Below are 23,804 nucleotides of genomic sequence, written 5' to 3' on the forward strand. Positions count from 1 at the left end.
AACATGTCATCAACATAAAGCAAGAGAATTATAAAATTACCATAAGAGAATTTCTTAACATAGACACAATGATCAGAAGAAGTCTTACTATACCCATGACCTTCCATGAAGGAATCAAACTTCGTGTACCATTGTCTTGGCACTTGCTTCAACCCATATAAGCTCTTCTTCAACTTGCATACAAGGTGCTCCTTTCCTTTAACCTCGAAACCCTCTGGTTGCTCCATATAAATTTCTTTATCTATGTCACCGTGAAGGAATGCAGTCTTCACATCAAGCTGCTCAACCTCTAAATTCAAGCTAGCCGCCAATCCAAGCACAACTCGAATAGAGGACATCTTCACAACTGGAGAGAAAATCTCCTCAAAATCAATACCTTTCTTTTGCTCAAAACCTTTCACAACCAATCGAGTTTTGTACCTTGGCCGTGAGACATTCTCATCTGCTTTCAACTTGAACACCCATTTATTCTTGAATGCTCTCTTACCCTTCGGCAACTTCACCAATTCAAAAGTATGATTCTCATGCAAGGATTTCATTTCTTCTTGCATGGCCTTCAACTAATCTTCCTTATGCTCATCAGACATAGCTTCCTGGTAGCTCTCTGCCTCCCTAGTCTCAGTGTTCATCACATACTCATGGGGAGAGTATTTCTGAGAAGGATGACGCTCTCTAGTAGATCTTCTCAATTCAGGCTCAACTGGTGGTTCAGGTAGAACTTCAACATCTGGCACCTCAGGTTGAGGTGCAGGTTCATCATGCAAATCATCACCATCATTATCAACTTGTACATCTCCCCCATCAACAGGAGGTCTAGTGGAAGGACCAGGTTCATCATCAGCAGAATGTATAACAGTTACTGTTGGCTTATCTGTCTTCTCAAGATCTTCAATAGTTTGGTCTTCAAGAAAAATCACATCTCGGCTCCTAATTATCTTCTTGCTCACCGGATCCCATAATCTGTAACCAAAGTCTTCGTGACCATAACCCATGAAGATACACTGCTTTGACTTTCCATCAAGTTTAGACCTTTCATCTCTTAGAATGTGAACAAAAGCCCTGCAGCCAAACACTTGCAAGTGACTATAGGAGACATCTTTCCCTTTCCAAACTTTCTTTGAAACATCATCATTAAGTGGAACTGAAGGAGAAAGGTTGATCAGATCTACTGCAGTCCTCATCGCTTCACCCCAAAAGGATTTAGGCAACTTTGCATGAGAGAGCATACACCTGACTCTATCATTGATAGTACGATTCATTCTCTCAGCAACTCTATTGTGTTGAGGAGTCTTAGGAACTGTCTTCTCAAACTTGATCCCATATCCTTTACAATACTCTTCAAACGGACCCCTGTATTCGCCACCATTATCTGCTCGAACACATTTCAATTTCTTTCCTGTTTCTCTTTCAACACTTGCATGAAAGTGTTTGAAGATTCCGAGCACCTGGTCTTTAGATTTCAAAACAAAAGCCCACACTTTTCAAGAATAATCATCAATAAAAGAAACAAAATATGATGCACCACTTAGTGTCTTAGCATCCATAGTACAAACATCAGTGTGAACTAAATCTAGAACATGTGATCTTCTATGAGGTCCAGAATTATGAAATGATACTCTAGCATGCTTTCCAACAAAACAATGAGTGCAAGTATTTAAAATTGTACCTTTCACTGGAAGTGAGTGCTTCTTGGCCAAGACGCTTAGTCCTTTCTCGCTCAAGTGACCAAGACGTATATGCCACAAATCAGAAGAGGAATCATCAGCTACATTCACATCTTCTTTGCACAACTTTGCTTGCAAACGGTAGAGAGTAGTGAGACTATTGTCTTCTCTAGCAACAATGAGAGCTCATTTGGTAATCTTGCATTTTCCACTACCAAAGGAAGTGCAATAGCCCTCTTGATCCAATGCCTTCACTGAAATGAGATTGAACCGCATATTTGGCGCATGCCTAACATTTTTCAACTGCAACTTGCATCCCATGTTGGTTTCAAGCCACATATCACCCATACCAATGATATCACACACTCTTTTATCTCCCAAATTGATCTTGCCAAAATTTCCAACTGTATAGGAAGTGAAAAATTCACGCCTCGGAGTGACATGACATAAGGCACCAGAGTCCATAATCCAAGTGGAATCATCACAGACAAAATTCACATAATTTTTATCATATGTAATAAGAACATCTTCATAAACAATAGCAGCAGTTTCTTTATCACTATCTTTACCTTTGTCTTCGTTTCTTCCCCTTGATTGTTCTCTTTTCAAGAACCTACAATACCTCTTGATATGTCCCAGCTTGCCACCATGGTGACAAATGAACTCCTTTCTTGGCTTGTACTTTGCTCTTGACTTGCTTCGATTCTCTGACCTGTCAGAACTGTGAGGTTTTCTACTTTGACTTCTCTTCCGTGACTCTGAAACAAGTACTTCTGACTGGGAGGAGGCATTAGTCAAACCTCGCTCTCTTCTTCTGCCTTTTTCATTCAACATACTCTCTTTAACCATTGCTAATGTCAACTTTTCTTTTGGAGGTGAGTTAGTCAGTGTCACAACCAGAACTTCCCAACTATCAGGCAAAGAGCTCAACAACAACAAGGCTTGCAACTCATCATTCAAAGTGATTTCATTATTTGTCAGTTGGTTCACCGTCTCCTGAAAAATGTTCAAGTGCTCCGGCATTAATTTACCTTCAGTATACTTCATATTGACAAGCGTCCTGATCAAGAATGCTTTGTTTTGCACATTCTTCCTCTCATATAACTCTTTCAATTTCTTCCACATCTTCTCGGCATTTGTTTCGGTATCAACATGTGGATAAACGCTAAAATCAAGCCATTGCCTAATCAAAGCAACTGTCTTCCGATTCAGCTTCTTCCATTTAGCATCAGATTTAGTACCTTTGGATTTATCCCCCTCCACAGGATCATACAAGTCCTTGCTATGCAACATATCTTCCATGAGGGTCTTCCAAATTGAATAATTTTGGGAATTCAATTTGACCATATTCGGTCCATGAGTATTTTCCTCCATTTAATCAGCACAGAGATAACCAACCAAAGCTCTAGATACCACTTTGTTGGGAAAATTCAACAAAGGTTCAAAACAAGAACCTGTCTAACAGCGGAAGCACCAAAAATAACTTTTCCACAACCTGTGCGATTAAATGGGCAATACTAAAGATACTCCAAGCAGCAATTATAATGGCAGAAATTAAATAATCAGACACCAGAATTTTAACGTGGAAAAACCCCCCAAAAGAGGGACAAAAAATTCACGGGACCTAGTCTCGAAAAAAACTTCCACTATCAGAATAATGGGTACACAATCAGTTTTCCTAGTAACACTATGACATCTCAACAATCAACAAAATACATCATCAAAACTGATGGAATCAACATAAATCCTCCACTAAATGGGTATCTCAAATCAGGCAAAAGAGAAGGCAATACAATAAGCAAGTTATATCCTAATGTTTATCTCTACACCAGGAATAACATACTAAAATTTCATAAAAAATAGAGCAAGTTTACCAAATCAATGTGATCAAGGTTGGCTTACCCTTTTCCCCAATTTTCTTTTTCCCTTCGGCGCTGCTGCTACGTGCTTCACTTTCTTTCTTTCAAATTGAAAGAAGTTCACTCTCTCTCCCCGTGGCTTTTAGCCACTTCTTGTTTTCTTTTAAAACTTGTGGCTCCCACTTGGTTGGGACCCACCAACAATAATTTATATATATATTTTGTTTGAAATATCTTATTATAAAAAAAATAATTTAAAAATTTTAATAGATTTTAAATTTAAAATATCATAAAATTTAATTTAATTACTTTTAGGAGAATAATTTTTTTTAAATAAAACAATAAATTATGAATAACTCATTATTCAATTTTTTAAAAATTCGGGGTGTTATAATATACACTGCTAATAAAAAATAAGGTTAATAGATAAAAATAACACCAAGTGCACTTTAATTCACAAGAAATACACCAAAAGACGAGTCATATACAGCACTAATAATATGAGTTCAAAATGATATTTAACTCAATCAAATATGTAATAACACCAGAAGTACAAGAACAATATTCTGTTCCTAATTACACCCGAATTCACATGAAATACACCAAAAATTTCTAGTTACAGAAAAAATTGGACAACAGGATCAATTACACCCAAATTGATATGAAATACACCGAAAGTATCTAATTACAGCAAGAATTGAAGAACAACCCCAATGATACCCAAATTTACATGAAAATACATCGAAAGTTTCTAGTTATAGCAAGAATTGGAGAACAGCCTCAAGTTATAGCAAGAATTAGAGAACAGTCCTGATTACACCCAAATTCACATGAAATACATCGGAAGTATCTAGTTACAGCAAGAATTAGAGAACAGTACAAATTAAACCCAAATTCACATGAAATACACCGAAAATTTCTAGTTACAGCAAGAATTGGCGAATAACACCAATTACACCCGAATTTAATTGAAATACACCGAAAATTATTTCTGATTTCTACGGACAAACTCAATTTTAAACATGCAAACATGCACAAAAAGACATTCAATTCCCTTAAAAATATGAAAAATAGGTTAAACTATACGAGAAGCAGTATGTAAGAAATGTATCACCAATTGAACAGTATGGTGAGAACAGTAATACGCACAAAAACACATTCAAATCTCTCAAACACATATTGAATCTATTAAATAAACAGAAATATGACTATCTAATGTTTCACGATCAAAATCAAAAAGAAAAATGTGAAAAAATTGGATGATTAGTGAACAATACCTTCAATGATATTTTTTCTTTTATTTTTGTGTTTCTTGGTGGAGATTTTGAACTTCGTTTGTTGATTTCCTTAAGTTTTTGCGACGATTTTCACAATTTTTTGATTTTTTCAGAGATTTCGAATGTTATTTGAATTTTCAGGGTTGCAGTTTTGATCGAGGAAGAAGAAGAATCGTTTTTCATAATACATTAATACTGTTCGCACTATTGAATGGTTGAGTGAGCGTGTGTTTACGCGCTCTTTAAATGTGAAGTTAGTTTTTGTTGGGTTTGGACTAATTTAATTGGACTTAGTTGTCAAAAAAACTTGTATATATAGTAATTTTTTTTATTTATGATGTCAAAATTAATATAAAATTATTTTTGATAACAAGTGAGCTATAAATAACGACTGTGTTAAGTTCTATGGAAATGATCTCAAGAACCTTGATAATAATCCTTAATTAAAAAAAAAAGGGGCTAAAGCTAAACTGCCTAAACATAAAAAAAAGTGGGAAAAAGTGTGAAGTAAACAGTGAAGTAAACTAAAGAGGAAGGAGCTGAAGCTTGGGACCCGCCAAAGAGTTTTGAGGTAACGCATAACACAGTATCCATCTATCCATCAAATTTCAAAAGTACAACTCAAAACGTTAACACTTGAGTTTGAATCGGCGACTGAAGGGCCTCTATTTCCTTCCTTTCTAAAAAGCAAAGCTATCATCTCTCTCTTTCTCTCTCTCTCTCTGCAACAACCCCTTCGCATCTGATCCAAGAATCCCAAGCTTAACTTCCCATTATTTGTCCTCTTGTGATCTGTAAGTTTTTCATTTCTGTTTATATTTTTTCGTTAGCTTTTCTCTCATTGCTTCAATTTTATTGCAGAAAGGAACCCAAACGAAAATGTTACAAGAATAGTTAGGGTTTGTGTTGTTTCATTGTTGAAATCTCTCAGTTTTCTCTTTGATTCTTAATAAGCTTGATGGCCAATGTGCAGTTTTGGCCAGTAGTATCAATCTCAATTAATTAAATTCCTGATTTGGCTTTATGCTCTTTAATTTGTTATTTTCTACTATTTTCTGCATGTCTGAGAGTGATTGCTTTGCCCCTTTGTCCCTTTTCTATGGATATTTTGTTTAAATTCATTGAGCTGTTTACTGAACTAGAATCTTCTCAATTGTTTATGCTAAAGCTTTCTTTGCTGCCACTGGCAGAGTTGATTGCTCGTGGAGATGACAAGGGTGACCCGTGATTTCGGGGATACCATGTATAAAGATGCAGTGCCAGCAGTTTCAGCTGACGTGATATTTGCTTCTCTTCGATTTCCTAATTACAAACTTGGAGCTAACAATCAAATCATGGAGACAAAGGATGACCCGAAAGTATTATCTATGAAGGAGGTTGTTGCACGTGAGACTGCACTGCTGTTGGAACAACAGAAACGTCTGTCAGTTCGTGACCTTGCTAATAAATTTGAGAAGGGTTTGGCAGCTGCTGCTAAACTATCTGAAGAGGTCGACCTTTATATATATATTTTTTCTGATTCAACATAGTGCTTACTGTTGAAGGCTTTCTCAACATGAGATTTATTATGTAGTTTGTTTTTTCAAATTTTTCCTAAGAAGTGCATGCCTTATTTCTCCTGAGCGTGGCCTCTGATGATGAAACACAGGCTAGACTGAGGGAAGCAGCATCGTTGGAGAAGCATGTTCTTTTGAAAAAGCTTAGAGATGCACTTGAATCCTTAAAAGGGCGAGTTGCAGGAAGAAACAGAGAAGATGTAGAGGAAGCAATTTCTATGGTTAGTTTATTTTTATTGAAAGAAAGGATATCTACTAATATATACCTAATAAATAGATTATAATTTTATAATATTTGTTATGTTACATGTTGGAGGATTTATATATGTTGACACTATCAATATAAAGTCTTGTTCGTCATGCATGATCCTTCTTACATCCTCATGAAAGTAGTTTTGTGGAAATAATTGAAAATGAGTAGATTCATACGTCTAGGACAGCTGATTGTTCAGCATTGTACCTGCCATAGGTACCCTGTAATCTCCGCAATTTGCATGTAAGGATAAATGGCCAACATTCAAGACCATCGCCAATCAACAATGACTGTGTCACAACTGATTTGTAGAGGGAAAGGCACTTATGGGTTAATAGCTAGTGGATGCTGGCTAAAGAATTTAGCCTGTGAATTGTTTTTTTAGCTATCATTTATATCCTCAGCGGCAGGAAACTGGGCTTTTGGTTTTGGATTCCGGATAGGATGCATGCATTTTCTTGCTAGTATCTGCTAGAGTTTATTGTTTTTATTCGAACATGTACGGGTTTCAATTATCTCTAGGACATTTAGTTCCCTTTAAAAAGGGTAGTTCGGTGCACAAGCATCCGGCATTACCACAGGGTCTGGGGAAGGGTTGCACCCAAAAGATGTAATGTATGCAGCCTAATCTAATAATTGCATTAGTGGCTGATTTCACGACACGGTCACATGGAGACAACTCAACCATTGCTCCAAGGCTCCCCTTCATTGAGTTTCCTTTAAATTGATGGATTTTGTATGATAAATTTAGCCTTAAAATAAATATATTGATAGGATTTTGGTGGAGACAGCACATAAGGCACAAACTTTTTGTTACATTTCTTGGTGTCATCAAATGCGTTGACTAGATTATTTGAAATTTCACCTTGCATTTGGTTAGCCCAGTTATTCTAGAGTTGATGATACTTAAACCACTGTGGGGTCTTAAATTGCTATTTTTTTGGTGTGGCTAGTAGACACGGAGTAATGTTGTAACCATATGCATCTGGTGATCAGATAGGTTTTTGTTGCTATTAGGGTATTCTGTTTCTTTTTATAGAATACTTATTCTTGCACCAGTTTATTCGTGCTATCTTTGAACACTAACTTATTCAGTTTACTATGTAGGTTGAAGCTCTAGCAGTTCAGTTGACTCAAAGAGAAGGGGAACTAATACAAGAGAAGGCTGAGGTGAAGAAGCTAACAAATTTTCTTAAGCAGGTGATGTTAACTATTAACTTTAACCCCTTTTTGGTTACGGAAGTAGAACTTTGATTAGAAATAGGACAAATAGGACCAAGGCGTATAAAGAAAGAAAATATTATATCGCACCTGAACTCTACAGCAAAACAAAACTGAATGAAGATAATATTTCCTGAAGAACAGTCTAGTGCCACTCCAAGTCCAACAAGGGAATTTCTTGAAAAGAATGTCTTCCGCACACCAAAGGGATGACAAAAACTATGCTTTCCTCGTAAAATTTGACTACATTGATGTCCTTGTTAGTTGAAAGCACTCCACCTAAGCTGAAGCCAATGAATGTACTGTGTAAATTGGGTAATTCTATAAAATGAACAGCATAATATTCTTTGAATCTGAGGAAAAACAGGAATGGTATGAGAGAGTATTTGAAAATTGAAAACATCAACAATATACACAGAAAATTCGTACTATTACATACACTATGCATATACACGGGGACAAAGTTATCAAAATGTTTTGTGTTGCAACATTTTCTAGTTGGCTCTAGGATCATTATTTAATCAAAGTGTAATGCATACTTAATTATGAAATGAACGGAAAAATTACCTTCTAAGTTTTGATGGTTTGTCTATGATTCTGTTTCAGAAACTATTTATAACTTTTTGTACAATAAGAATTGCTTTTGTTAGGAAAGTTTATCTTGTAGAACCACTTGTTTTCTCTTTTATTATTTTAGCATGTTACACATATACAGTTTTTTTCTTTTTCGCATCTTTTCTTGTCATTGAAATATTAGTTACCATGAAATGGATTTGCCTCAGTTTAGTCTTCTATCTTGGCTGCACAAAGAAATTTGTTTTTGGATGTTGAGCGATTAGATTCATTTCCAGGCTTCTGAAGATGCTAAGAAACTCGTTGATGAGGAAAGGGCTTTTGCTCGTTCTGAAATAGATAATGCCAGAGCAGCAGTTCAGAGGGTCGAGGAGGCACTTCAGGATCATGAGAGGATGTCTCGAGCTACAGGGAAGCAGGTTTGTGGTATTTACTTGTCATGTGTAGCACTTGTGAATTCTAAAATTGAGGGATTTGAATCTATCCTTCTGTCCCATCAATAAATAGATGACAATAATTTCACTTATTTTCTTTCAGTACATTTGTTCTAAATCTAATCAATTTATAAAATTTAAGAGTAAAACGAAACTTCTTGTTTGATTTCGTCAACTTGTTTTGAAGTAGCTTAATGTTGGATACTGGAAACTAGTTAAATTAGGCTTTTATGAATATTCAATCACCCTTTCTGGAAATTTATTAGTCAGCTGTATGGTTCTTATGGTTCTTAGACCACTTGCTTCTTTGATGGTTCTCGTCTAATATCATCTGTTTATCTGGAATATTCCCTTGTCTGTACTGTTTCTTGTTTGTACATAATGCACCACAAAATTTATTTCTTTATTCTGGGTTCTAGTCTTTTTAAGGATTTTCACTGTAGAAAGCACTTTAATGAAAGGGGAAGTAGTGAGATTCAGTCCCTTTTACTTTTGCTTGGTTACTCTAACTACCTTCCAAATCCCAATAGAGTTATTTATTCTTCTAGATCTTTATCTATTTATTTATTTTTTAAGTCCTCCTTTCAGTGTTTTGTGGTTTCTCCTAGCATGGAGAAGTTTCTTCGTAACTAGCACATTTGGAAATGTAAAGCTTAATCTAAGTTGAAATCCAGTGAGTGGATAACAGAACCAATTAATACTGTCAGTATTGGTCATGATATGTGCTGCACAAAATTGGAACAGTGGTCTGTTATGTCAATATTGCAGGCAAGCTACTCTCATTCATAACTTTGTTACCCTGGATGAATCTTTGATGTGACCTTTCACTTAATATATAGGACTAAGGAATTAAACTTGGATCATTCAAAAGTTCTGAAAGAAAAATAAGGATACAAGAAATTCGTGGGAGTTTGCTGCTTTTTGGGTTTGTTTAGTTTACTCAGTTGAGACTTGAAAGGGTCATCTTTGTCCAAAATTTGCTATTGGGTTGGATTATATTAAGTTCTGTTCATGATTGTTTCATTTTGTTTGCTTCCCTAGTTGTTCTTTACTCATTTGCTAAGAAAGACTATAAATATCAAATTAATGGATGCCGTAGACGTTAATTTGTAGAAACAACAATAAAAGCAACAAGATTCTTTTCAGGAAGAGGACAGCATCACCGCAAATTTATAAGAATTAAGTTGTATTTTAACAAAAATTGGTTTTATGGGAACTTTAGGACCTGGAAGAATTGATGAAAGAAGTTCAAGAAGCCCGAAGAATCAAAATGCTGCATCAACCAAGCAAGGTATATATTTACTTTACCGTATTTCATCTATGTTATAGATCAATTGGATCAATTATTTGAAATTCTTCCATTTTTGTTGTAGTTCCTTGTCCCTGCCCTTAACTTTGTTTATGTTCTCTACTCATTGACAGCATAATTTTCATGTGTTCTTTCTTGCTTAATGTGCTTCTGTGTATTTGCATAAACCTGGGTTCTTAATACTAAGTGTTGTAATCCATACAAGATATTAACTCTATAGAGGAAGAGAGAGCATCAAGAACTAGTTGTGACCTTGTGGGTAACTGGGAATATATTATGATTAATGGCTGGAGTTTTCCTATTAGTGGTTGAATGATTGATGGTGTTCTCCTGTGTTGAAATGGCTTGTTTCCCATTACTCTGTAGATTCGTTTTGATAATATTTTTACTTTATCTTATTTTATTTATTTCTTTTTTTTGTAAGGAAAGTAATTTATTGTTTGCTGAATCAACTTTAGGTCATGTCTATGGAACATGAGCTTCGAGCATTGAGGGCCCAACTCTCAGAGAAGTCTAGACACTATCTTCGACTTCACAGGGAGGTATGCTTGTCAATTGTCACCAAATGTCATTTTGAAAAGGCTGTGATTTGAGTAGTTGTTTACTTGTTTCTTTTTTGATTTGCCAAATAGTTCTTTCTTTGGTAATTTCAATTGTGCTTGTTGAATGTGGTTTCCTTGTTGGGGTTTTTGTTGGGCAATAGAGAAACTGTCGTCTAACAAAATTTCAGCTTATAAATGAATTCTATCTTGTTTAGTTTGGAGATGACATGTCATTATTCTGGTGTGAGCTGCACCTATAAGGGAACAAATTTTCCGTTTTTCATTTTTATTTATTTATTTATTTATTTTGTATTTCATTTAGTTGCTATTAATTCCTTGTCATTCTCTAAAACATAGCTGAGAATATGGCACTGCTTGTATCTAGAGTCTAGACTATCATGCCCTCAAATCCTCATACTTAATCCGAATCATAGGCAAAACAACGAGTGAAGTGCAACTAAACATAAATGTAAGAGTTTTCCATATTCCCCGAGTTTGAGACTATGATGGAGAGACTTTACGTGGTTACCCTTTTTTGCCTAGTGTCAATGCATTATTCTTTTCTTTTCTCTCCTTTCTTTTTTTTCTCTTCTTACCAACTGAGTTGAATTGTCCTTATTTGATAATATAGCAATCTAGCATTGTTCATTGAAAGTTTCTGCTGATTGTCATCCACTATATTTTTCAGTTGTCAAGGATGAAGAAAGGGGAGGAAAAAGCTTCCCATTTATACGAGTTAGAAGGAACTGAAACACTTGGTTCATATTTACAAATTGAACCTTGCTCTGATAATGCCCTCGAACTTTCAAAATGTTCATTTCAGTGGTATCGTGTATCACCGGATGGTGCCAAAAAGGAACTTATTTCAGGTACATCTTCCAAAAGTTTTGCACTTCACGACATCTTTTGTTCCATTCAATTTTATTTTTTCATTTATTTTTTTTATTTTTTTCTCTCCAATTTAGTAGACTTGTGACTGGCACATTTTTCTACTTCTGGTTTGCTCTTGTTAGATAAAGAAGATTAGTGACCTCCATAAGGAGAACGCCTTTTGATGGAACTGCTATTTGTTAATAGGTTAAATTATTTTGTTAGTCCTTATAGGTTCACCATATTTGTAATTAAGTCCCTACACTTTAAAAGTTTTTATTGGTTCTCTATATGAGTTTTAAATGTGTAATCACATCTTTATAGTTCCAAAAATGTATAACTTAAGAGAAATATCTTGAGACATTCGCTAGTGGTGTGAGATGGATGAAAGCATTTTTGTAGCGTTTACTGTTAAAAAGGATCTAATTCCAAATCTAAAACTAGTATAAGGACCCAATTGAAAACTTTTAAAATGTAGGGACCTAATTATAAATTTGGAAAAATTATAGGGACTAACAAAGTAATTTAACCTTATTAATATTAATAATTCTGATTTTCCAAGAAAAATTCTTAAGGGCTATCAAGTTTGGTTTTGAAGTGTAGGTGTGCACATTGATTGCATGTCTATTTACAGCTAATTTTTAAAGTAACATTGATTTGCTTGTCATTCCTATTACTCATTATTCTTTGCGCTACCATTTAAGATGTGCATTGTGTTGGAAATGGTGATTGTTATGAAACATTTATATTTGGTAGATTTATCATTTGGATACTTGCATAAATGATACAACTTTCTCATTCTCAGGAGCTACAAAGTCAGTTTATGCCCCTGAACCTTTAGATGTTGGACGCATACTGCAAGTTGATATTATTTCAGAAAGCCTTCGAATCACTCTGTCAACTACTGGTCAAATAGATCCAGGTTTGTTTGCAATCTGAACTTTGATATTTTCATTTAGTACTCATCAACAGAAATGGCTTCTATGGCTTCCTTTTAAATGGCAAACTTTCTGCTTTTTCAACTTGAAGTAAAAGACATGCGACACGTTGCTTTGCCTCGTCAAGTTGAGCATAAACTATTTTGTATTGTCTTTCAGCTGCTGGTTTGGGAACCTATGTAGAGGCACTTGTGCGGAAACATGATACTGAATTCAATGTATGTCATTACAATTCTTTTTAACTTATATTCTTTACCCTTTTAACTAATTTAGATACAAGCATCAATGTGAGTTGTTGGGAGCTGCCATTTGTATTGTTATATAAGGTTATGATTTGTGCTTTTAATATGTTAGAAGAGAGATGGTGAGTGAGAATCTAGCGGGGGATGCATTGACTTACTTGAGTTCGGTTAAGTATATTGTACACAAGAACTACCCAGATGCTAATTCTAATCCAAATAAAACAAGCCTGTAGAGTGATATTGATACATATTCTAGTTCTAGCATGAGTAAACAAACAGCACTAATGTGTTTAATGGGATTTGGTCAGTAGCCAAATTGCTTTAATTTGGATCATATGCAGTGTAATATTGCAACTAGTTAACACGTTTTTGTTAGTAATTCTTCAATAGGAGCCTCCTAGTTCTTAGTTTAATGAGGTGCTAATTCATGTTCTGATAACATATCCTTGTAAAGTTCTGTGGTTCCTTGACATTTCATCGAAGTTTGAGACCAGGCCTATGATTTTGCATCTGGACAACATTGAGTACGTTTAGAAATCTTTAGGACAAATAAGATAAAATATGGTTTGGAACAAAATTGAGACATGGACAGTCTTTGGGAAAAAAAAGGTACGTTACCCTTTTTGGAATTATTGCATGCTTAAGCAAATAGTCTAGAAATCCTTTGACATAGTATCTGAATTTCAATACGAGATTCTAGTAAGTTGCGACACTGCTTCCATGTACTAAGTTTATCAGTGTTTTATCACTCATTCTTTTGCCTCTAATCTTTAGGTAAAAGAGAGTGGGTAGTTTTAAGGCTATTTAACTGCAGTTATGTGCAGTGTGTTGCATTTTTTTAACATTTCAATTTTCTCTGGACAGATTCCGTGACAATAATGGTAGTTGTATTGAATACTTTTCAGGTCGTTGCAACTCAGATGAATGGCTCACACCAACCAACTGAATCTATACATGCGCTTCATGTTGGAAAGATGAGGATGAAGCTCTGTAAAGGAAAGACAACAATTGCCAAAGAATACTATTCAAGCTCAATGCAGGTATTCCAAATTGAGCAATTATGTGAACCACTGCATTTCATACACCTACAGTGCACACCGTATAGTAAACAGAAAATGACAAAAGTTAACAGTATAGAAAGATAAAGAAGTTATGAACTGGAATTTCATAAAAAAAAATGTAAATGTAAATAAGAAAAAACATTATGAGTCAATTCACAAGACCTATGAGGGTACTAACAAAAGTTTAAGATTTTAAGTTATGGAAATGTAAATGTAAATGTTGATTTGAATGTCCCAACTATAGGTCCCAGTATTTTTAGGATAGTTACCAACATAATTTAGTACATTGCCAATATTTTACCTTTATTCTAATATTCTATCTTAGAGTGCATAAGGTTTAGATAAGCTATAAGATATGAATTTATCAAAATTATATTGATGAATGCATGTTCCATGATGTTCATTTCCATTTTAACAACTAAGTATATGTGTTGATCCTCTCATTACAATTCAAGCTCAAGAATATTATTCCCAACACTTATTATAATATTTTTTCTCATGGACAAACGAAATGCAAATACGTTCCTACACCCAAAAGGTAACACACCTAAGTACTTGAATATAATACCAAAGTTCAATAGATCTCCCTAGAACATTAAGTTAAGAAAAGAAACTAAACACCAATAATACATGAAAATTCTTATCAAGAAGGAAATTATACTGCACAATCTCAAATTCCAAATTCATCCCACACATGCAATAAAAAATAAAATACACGTTATATGAGAAGAAAATTTATAAAGATAGTTGCCCTAATAAGTATCTAGTAAATTATAAAAAATAAATTCAGGAACTCTACCAGACATACTGATTCCAACATGAAGATTAATATTTTTGGAGAGGTAAGAAACCATTATTGCTCTTCAATACAATCATAGATGCTTTACTCTGCATTGAGGGTGTTGGGATGAACATTGATGTAAGATGGCATTGGAAGGGGTTTCAATAAGAAAATGGTGTTTGAATTATGATGGTGATGCTCAAATCGAAATGTTTCTGGGGCAAGAGATACGGAAATTAGGGACGAGTAGAAAGATTAGTCGGTAAAGATGGGAGAGAAGAGACAGTTGGAACTTGGAAAAGAGGAAGACTCGTATTTGAGATAGAGTGAGGTTGTTTTGTTGTTTGGGGGGGGGGGGGGGTGTGTGTGAGAATGAGAGAGAGAACTGAACATTATTTAATGAATTTCCACCTCAAAGTTTTTCTCTTTCTATACGGCTTAGTTTTGTCATTTCTGATTTTTAAACGATGTGCATCATGGTTCATAGGTGTATGAAATGGAGTGACAACATCAAAATAGTTTTCTTGCTATCATTCTTTGACTCGAGTTTTTTCTAAACACCGAAAGGAACCTTATATTTATTGCATGATAAAGACTAACTTTTCTTAGCACAACTCTTTTCTAGCAGTCTATGATTTATGAGGTTTTATTTAGAACAAGCTTAAGATTTTCCTTCTCATCTCATTTGTATAAACAAAAATGTAATCAAATAATGTTCAATGCTCTTGTTCTTAAGCTTTGCGGTGTTCGAGGAGGTGGGAATGCTGCTGCACAGGCTCTATTTTGGCAGCCAAAGCAAGGGCTTTCTTTTGTATTAGCTTTTGAATCAGAGCGAGAAAGGAATGCAGCTATCATGCTTGCAAGGAGGTTTGCATTTGACTGTAATGTATGTCTTTCTGAATATTAGCTGCAGATCTTTGCTGAAAATAGCTGTTATGGTTGGAGCATATTTCAACCTTCCATTTTTCTCTTGGTCTCCATTGCTGAATTATGAATGGCTAAAATGCAGATTGTTCTTGCTGGACCAGATCATAAAGCTCCTTTAGATACATGATGCGACCTCCTTGACTAGTATATATATATTTTTTTCAACTGTAATTATTTGAGTTCCCACTTAGTGGGATAAGGCTTTGTCATCATTGTTGTTGTAATTATTTGAGTTCTGCATTGTACTACAAGTGTGTAAAAGTGAAGTTTGTAACGTTATTGTGATTAGGATTCATTCATACCCTGTGGTCTACCATTTTCTTTCACCAACACCAGGGCATTTTTTTTGTTTGCCTTTGTGAGTGATAGTTAGCAAACTATTTGAGCTTACACTTTGGGATTGGTGTGAGCCACGCCCATTGTTTGTTGTGTGCTAATTGATTGTATTTGATTGATCCAATTACTGTAAGAGTTTTCCTTATTGCATGTCTAATTGTCTATAGATACGCATATGAGTGATTTTAGATTTTATTTATTGCAAACACTCCAGAACCCTCTGATATTCAGAGGATAATTTACCCTTCCTGAAGTGGCAATATGTGATTGCTTCATATTTAATCTAATAAATAATTATAGTTTAATTTAATTAGACTAGTGTTAAAAACCTTAACCAAATAAGAATATCATATTGTATATGGTAAATCCTATTTTGCAATTTGTAAAATTTTTAACTCAAATCCTAACGTAAGTTTAAAAATTCTGAGTCTAAAAAAATAGATAGAAAAAAGGGAAAACAAAAAAGACAGATGAACAGGAAAAACAAAACGCATAAAAGAATGAGAAATGAGAAAAATGAGAGGGAAATAGAAGACTGAAAAAACATAAAAGGAAAAAAAGAAGAAGAGAAAATAAGCAGTGAAAAAGCAAATGATGTATTTATATCAATTTTGTCGTTTTTACTCTTATTTGGGATGTTTCGCATTCTTCCTTGTCATAAAGAACAGACAAGTGATACAACATACATTTTTCATTCTTTATGGTTGTCTCTAAATTAAATTTAATGGAAATTGAAAAATAGCGAAGTGGAATTTGCTCGAGAGGAAAACATTCCAAGTATAAGAAAGGCAGGTGATGCACCTAGACCAATGTTGCCTTTTTTGTTCTCATCTAGGATCCTCTGCAGTCTGCATTACAACATTTTTTACTCCTTCTCTATCGTCACTCATTGTATTTAACTAAGGTGAATATTTCAATAAAAACTCTATAATTTATTTTCGTGTGAAGGTGTTTCATTTTGATTATTAACTAGTGAATTATAGGGTTTAATTTTGATATATTATAAAAGTGTTATCTTTATTAAAAGTGTAGCTAAATAAATAATACACATTTTTAAACAAAATTTTTATGAAAAAATATTTTTGGCATTTTCATTGTAATAGGTATAATGCGTCAGTAACTAATACTTTTTCCTTTTTCTTGTAATCCTTTTATTTGGACAAATTTCGCTCTACACTTTGAATTTGCCTACAAATTAGTCCCTAAAGCATTAAAAAAATCATACAAACAATTTCTACTATCAATAATAAAACTTGTCATTGTGATACCACAGTATTAAAAGATCTTTTGGGAAAACTCATTTTGATAAAAACAACATGATTGTTGTTGCCTTATTTTAGTGATGCTGTCATCCATAAACGTATCACGCCTCCGTCATTGTAGTCATTCTAATAACCAATTACAACTACTCTAACTGTTGCAAAATTTGGACCATTGATGGAATAACGGTTTCAACAGTTTTCAATATTCCTTTGTAATGTAAAGTAAATACTCGGCATTAATCTCAAAGGCATTTATCTTTTGTTATTTAGATAAACCAAAAATGGTGGAGAAGGATGAAAATGAAAATGAAAATGAAAATGAAGAAGATGAAAAGAGTGGATTTTTTCATGCGGTGAAGGATTTCATTCATGACGTTGGGGAGAAGATCGAGGAGGTAGTTGGGTTCGGGAAGCCAACTGCTGACGTGGCCGCAGTACACATTTCATCCATCAATGTTGACAAGGCAGACCTTGTTCTTGATTTGGTGATAAAGAACCCAAATCCAGTGCCTATCCCTCTAATAGACATAAACTATTTGATCGAGAGTGGTGAGAGAAAATTAGTTTCAGGATTGATACCAGATGCAGGTACAATACATTTACACGGAGAAGAGACCATACAAGTTCCTGTCACTTTGGCATATGCAGATATCAAAAACACTTATCATGATATTCAACCCGGAAGCATTCTTCCATATAGGGTGATGGTTGACCTAATTTTTGATGTTCCTATTTTGGGAAGGCTAACCTTGCCTATGGAGAAAACAGGAGAAATTCCAATTCCGTACAAGCCTGATGTCAATGTTGAGAAAATTCAGTTCGAGAGATTCTCTACTGAAGAGACGGTTGCTATTCTTCACATGAAAATAGAGAATAAGAACGACTTTGATCTGAACGTCAATGCACTTGAATATGAGGTGTGGCTTGGTGATGTGAACATTGGAGGTGCAGAGCTACCGAAATCCGCAACGATTGAGAAAGGTGGAATCAACTTCATTGATATTCCAGTGACCTTTAGGCCTAAGGATTTTGGATCTGCAGTTTGGGATATGATTAGAGGAAGGGGAACTGGCTACACCATAAAAGGAAATGTTGATGTTGACACGCCGTTTGGTGCAATGAAGTTGCCCATCAGCAAAGTCGGTGGTACTACGAAATTGAAGAAGAAAAAGGATTGTGATGGTGATGATGATAATAAGGTTCTTCAACTTCTTTTCTCAATATATCTTCCTCATCACTTTCGATTTTTCATTTTTCCTAGTTTCAAGAAAGCTGAACACTATCTCATTTAAAAATTAGAGTAAATGCTTTCTGTCCTTAATCATTTGCTCCATGAACTTTGCATCCTCCAACAAATATAAAAATTCAAATTAATTCTTATTTATTTTTGATATATTTACGTTACAGTCCCTACAACCAGTTTTAAGTAGATCACTTGTTAACGTGTTAGTCTCTTACTTGATCAATTTCTTCATTATTATAGGGACAAGTTACTGATACATCAGTAAGTGATCTGTTCAAAATTAGTTGTAAAGACTAAAATGTACGTATATCAAAGTAGATAAGGACCAATTTAAGTTTTTATATTTGTTAGGAGATGCAAAATCTATAGACAAATAGTTAGAGACTAGAAAGGACATTTACTCTAAAAATTATTAAATAACTTAATAAAATTGACTAAATTATTATTTAACTAAAGATTCTCAACTAAGTTAACTGCACTTAAATTTTTACCTTAAAAATAATGCATGATTGCATTCTAAATGTATTGGTTATTGATTTTTGTATGTGAATTTTTTTCCATGATATGTTAATTATTAGAGGAACAATAATAATCAACTATAAATATAAAAAAATCTAAAAATTATATTAAAAAATACAAAAAATGTAATAACAAAATTCAGATTGATCGGTTATGAGTTATTTTTTTATTATTATTCCCCAATTTTATTTTTACTTTTTTTAATTTAGGATAAATGACTATGCGAAAACCGTTTTAACTTGAATTTTAAATATACTATGCATGTTAATATTCATGAGTTGTATTGCCACTAAATAAAAATGCCTTCTTTACTACAAGATGAAATTTTTGGCTTTAGTATTTAAATATTATTTTGAATTTCATGCACCAATCTTGGTATCCAATTATTTCTCAGATATAAATTCCAATATAACATTAAGATACCTCAACAATTTGTGTTATGTGTTCCCTTAGTGTGTTTGCTTGTGCCATAAAGTTAATTCCTCAATATTTCTTGGTGCAGGATTGAAGAACAATTTGCATCAAGTTATCAGAGGTTGTTTAATTTAGAAAACTTAGTTCCACTAAAAATTAAAATTGAGAAGAGACCTTGAGTATAATTCAAGGCATTACTTCTTAGTCCTGATGGTTGTTTAATTAGCAAACATGTCAAATTTTGACGTAAGAATTTGACTGTTGTGTTAATATTCATTGTGGATATATATAATAGTTGTAGCTTGGGATGATCAAATACAAAAGCAAGTGGTATATCAGGGATGATTCTCGTTTTGTCGCTTTATCCCGCTGCCAATAATGGAGTTTATATGATTTGGATTTGTGGAGAATGAATTCCTTCGTCTTTTGTGTAATTGAGGATGAATAAAGAATGATTCATCGCGCTAACAAATATGCTTTACACACTAATAAGAAACGGACGGCTCTAATGTTTTTTTAATTCTTTATAGGTAAACTACGAAAACATGCACGTATTTTTTAAGGAAGTCACTCAGATAAAGACGTCTAAAATGTCTTTTTTTAAAGATGTTTTTTATTAATTAAAATTTAACACATATAATCGATTAAGCCGTGTTATTTTTATCAAAATTAGGGTAGACAAATTAATTTAACCGAAAAAATAGTGAATCAAATCTTGAACTGGTCTAAATTAATATTATTTTTTATAAAAAATGACTACAATATCCTTATTATAAAAAATGACTAAAATACTCTTATTATATATATATATATATATTTTTTTTTTTTAAAAAACTCTAAATCTTAATCATATAATGGCAGAGAAGTAAAGGGTTAGAATTTAGGATTCTCAAAATTAATATATATAATAAGAGTATTTTAGTCGTTTTTTATAATAAAGGTATTGTAGTCATTTTCTATAAAAAATAATATTAATTTAGACAAATTTAAAATTTGATTCACTATTTTTTCGGTCAACTTAATTTGTATGGCATAATTTTAACAAAAATAACCTAATTTAATCATTGAGTTAAATTTTAGTTACTAAAAAAATATCTTAAAAAAAAGACATTTTAAACATCTTTATTTGAGTGGCTTTCATTTTGTAATGTTGATATCGATAAAAATATTATAAAAAATAATCTAAAAATGTGTTAAAAATGTCTCAATGTTTTCAGAAATTTGCACTATTAATAAAATAATGTGATATGACTTAAATATCAGAATTTTACTTACTACATAAAAAAAATAATTTTTTTATTATCTTTTTTTTAACATAGAACTTCTTAGTTTAGAGATGTGTATTTTTGTTATTTTTTAAATAATTTAAAGATATTTATTTTTTGTATAATTTGAGAGTATTTTTGTTGAAAATGAATTGAAGCAAAAGTCACTAAATATGGTAGTTTATAATCATTATATTTCAATGTCTTTTCATTGAATTATAATTCCATTTATCTAATATAGCATTTGAAATTAAATGAAACAAAACAAAATGATAGATTGAAGTCATCCATGTACAATCATGCTTGTATTTATTAACGATAAATCTTATTATAAAAATTTTATGCACTTTTATGTTAATTTAAAATTTTTTAATTTAAAATTTTACTATTAGTATATGGGTGATCAGTTTATTTATTTTATTCTACAATTTATACATGTTTATTATTAAATTTATATAATTTATTTCACAACATCTTTTGGTTACGCCAATATTCATAAATTAAAGATTTTGAGCGAAAAATAATTATTGATATCTTATTATAGATTGACGAAATATCTATCTCACAGTTAATTTGAGCAAATAAAACTCATTGCAGAATTATTTATTTTTTATCTTTTATAAGTATTGACATACATAAAAACCTAAATAAGTTGGGGGATTACCATATCATTATTTATTTATCTTTTAATCGAGTTATAACTCATTTTATTTTCTAAACTTAGCCTGGATCATATGATCGACAAGCAAAGTTTTGGAGTTGTGATCTACTATCTCATAGTTCGGTCTTTATTGTGCATTATGAGTCATAATTCAACTTTATTTGTCTTAATTTTAAGTTTGTAGCGAACAATTTTAATAACTATGTTGAATTTGAAAAACTTGAATTATTATGATAATCAAACATTATTAAAATATTAATTAAAAATTATTAATTTGTTAATTGCTTCCAATGGGTTGTTTGATATATTTGTTCAAGTGTGCAGGCAAACAATTTAGTTTCATATTGGGCCAAAAAGCTAATCAAACCCACTTTGATTAATGAATTAATTTAGCCTTATGCAAATTAAAATATATCAAATGGCTGAATTTTGATCATTATGGCTGAATTATTATTATGTTGATTCAGCCAAAAATAGTAAAGTAGCCCACTTTGGTTAAAATATTATTTTAGCAAATTAATTCAAACACAAAGTGGCTGAATTTTGAAATAAAGAAAAGCCCAAATCTCAGGTCCATTTTGATAAAAACAAATGATGGAGAAAGTGGCCCAAGAAAATTATACGTTGATCACAAAACAAAGGGTTCATTTTGGATGAAACATGATTCGGTTCCATTCACTTTGGTGGAATTCAAATTTTGATTAAATGAATTTGATCATACTTCCACGGATTTCACACTCTTCATTTGATGGAATTCAAAATTTGATTAAATAGAGTTAATGCAGACATTGGTAACATGAGACATTGGTAACATGAGAGAGAAAATGCAATTGATTTGATGGCATTTAATTTCTACACGTTACAAAGCATGAAAGAGGAAAGTTGGTTTTAATTGAGTGTAATTGATTTTAATTTCCTTCTTTATTTTCTTTGAAAGCATTCTCTCTCTTCTCTCTCTTCTCTCATCACTTTCGGTCATGTCATAGAAAAGAAGAGGAAGCAAGTTATCAGAATTATGGCACTGTAGAAGTTGAAGCTAGGCACAAAGAAGAAGCCATAGTGATAATGGCATCAAGAAAAAGAAAATCTGAAGTATGGTATAGCTGAGATCTTTACCACAAAAGGTAAGATGTGGTGAAGTAATCTCAAGCTCTCCATACCCGAAAATGGAAGAGATCCATTTCAGTCAGAGGAAGAAAATCTCTTGAAGCATGGCTCGTCTCTACTTTTGATCAACCACCACAGGAGGTAGCTACTATAGTTACGTGGAAGAAGAGGTAGAAGATTAGAGCAGTAAGAGCTGTCAAGCATCAAGGACTCATCAAGGGCTAGAAATCCTTCTTGGGGAGCAAGTCAAGATGAAAGACCCAGATTGATGAAGATTGGTGTGAAGGGATGACATAGAGGTAATTGCATGTTGGGTTTTACACATTCGGTTTTCTCTCCTCTCTCTTTGGCCGAATCAGTTTGTTGCATGAAGAAGAAGAAGTTGGCTCGTTTCAATCGTTTCAACCTTGGAGGCTTCCCCTTCTATAATAAGGGTGAACAGCCAAGACTTGAGACAAGGAGTGAGAGCACACGTTCGGGTTCCCATAACTCTTGGAGCTGTTTATTCTTCTCCTTCATGTCTTTCATTGAATATTTCTTTTTCTCAGTGAGTCTGTCTGTGTTTCATTGGTAAAAGACAAAATGTAGGTTCTGTAAGAAAAAGCCAATGAGTGGAAAAAGACAGAGAGTTAAAGAAAAAGCCATTATTATCTCAGAAATTCTTTGTATGTATTTCTGTTTTGTTATTATGATCCTGAGGGGATTCCCTTGCAAGTTGGGTTAGCACTTTTGAGGGGATTCCCTTGCAAGTTGGGTTAGCACTTTGCAGTTGAAAGCTTGGTAGGTGACCAAGTTAAGTTCAGGATTGGGGATAGATTTTGGACTTGTCCCGGATAGGAAGGGTAGTTCCTAGGGAGAAATTGGTGTCTGTAATCAAGTTTGATTATAGTGAAATTCCATTACTGTTGTGATGAAGACTGGGCGTAGGCTGCATTGCACTTAGCAGCTGAACCAGGATACTTCTGAGTGTGATTCTCTCTTTCTCTTCTACTCCTTTTTTGTTTGTGTTTGTAGGAGACAAAATTGAAAAATATCTCCTAACCGGTTACGAGACAAAAAGAAAGTGTCTCTTGACTAGTTATGAGACAAAAAACAGAAATATCTCCTGGAGCTATTCTAAAAAGCAGAAAGTAACATTTAAAAAAAGAGGGCTAAGATTCAACCCCTCTTCTCTTAGCCATTAATAACCATCAAACTATTATTCTGACTTAATGAGTAACCATCGTAACATCAATTCTACTTATAAATTCTATATTTATAAAATTACATCTATTTCTATATCTTAAAAAAGATCACAAGATAAGTTTTATAAATTTTATTTTATGTCTAACATTATATATATATATAATTCTTATACCTCTTAAATACTTACTAATTTAAATATTAAAATATCTTTTACAAATATTCATTTATAGTCTTATTTGACATGGAATTATATTTTACTCACTCCACATGCATATTACAATAGCAAGACATGAATTATACTTTAA

The 23,804-nt window shown here is 33.2% G+C and overlaps 2 protein-coding genes across 3 annotated transcripts; both read left to right on the forward strand.

The window, feature by feature from the left end:
* Positions 1 to 5,351: 5,351 nt before the first annotated feature.
* On the forward strand, positions 5,352 to 15,988 carry LOC130977148 (stomatal closure-related actin-binding protein 1-like). 2 transcript variants are annotated; one of them, XM_057902174.1, is made up of 13 exons: positions 5,352 to 5,594; positions 5,991 to 6,290; positions 6,449 to 6,577; positions 7,717 to 7,809; positions 8,682 to 8,822; positions 10,060 to 10,128; positions 10,605 to 10,688; positions 11,377 to 11,557; positions 12,364 to 12,480; positions 12,656 to 12,714; positions 13,644 to 13,778; positions 15,317 to 15,466; positions 15,590 to 15,988. In XM_057902174.1, exons 2-13 carry the CDS (start codon positions 6,009 to 6,011, stop codon positions 15,632 to 15,634), a joined length of 1,485 nt encoding a protein of 494 aa, XP_057758157.1. In that variant the 5' UTR covers positions 5,352 to 5,594; positions 5,991 to 6,008; the 3' UTR covers positions 15,635 to 15,988. The 2 variants fall into 2 exon arrangements, with proteins under 2 accessions (XP_057758157.1, XP_057758159.1); XM_057902176.1 differs by having other exon boundaries at positions 5,364 to 5,594; positions 5,969 to 6,290.
* A 963-nt stretch (positions 15,989 to 16,951) lies between these two features.
* LOC130973875 (uncharacterized) lies at positions 16,952 to 19,493 on the forward strand. Its single transcript, XM_057898562.1, has 3 exons — positions 16,952 to 16,955; positions 17,376 to 18,304; positions 19,370 to 19,493. Exons 1-3 carry the CDS (start codon positions 16,952 to 16,954, stop codon positions 19,373 to 19,375), a joined length of 939 nt encoding a protein of 312 aa, XP_057754545.1. The 3' UTR covers positions 19,376 to 19,493.
* The last annotated feature ends 4,311 nt before the right edge of the window (positions 19,494 to 23,804 follow it).

Source organism: Arachis stenosperma, chromosome 4 (genome assembly GCF_014773155.1).
Source record: "Arachis stenosperma cultivar V10309 chromosome 4, arast.V10309.gnm1.PFL2, whole genome shotgun sequence".
Classification (NCBI taxonomy): domain Eukaryota; kingdom Viridiplantae; phylum Streptophyta; class Magnoliopsida; order Fabales; family Fabaceae; genus Arachis; species Arachis stenosperma.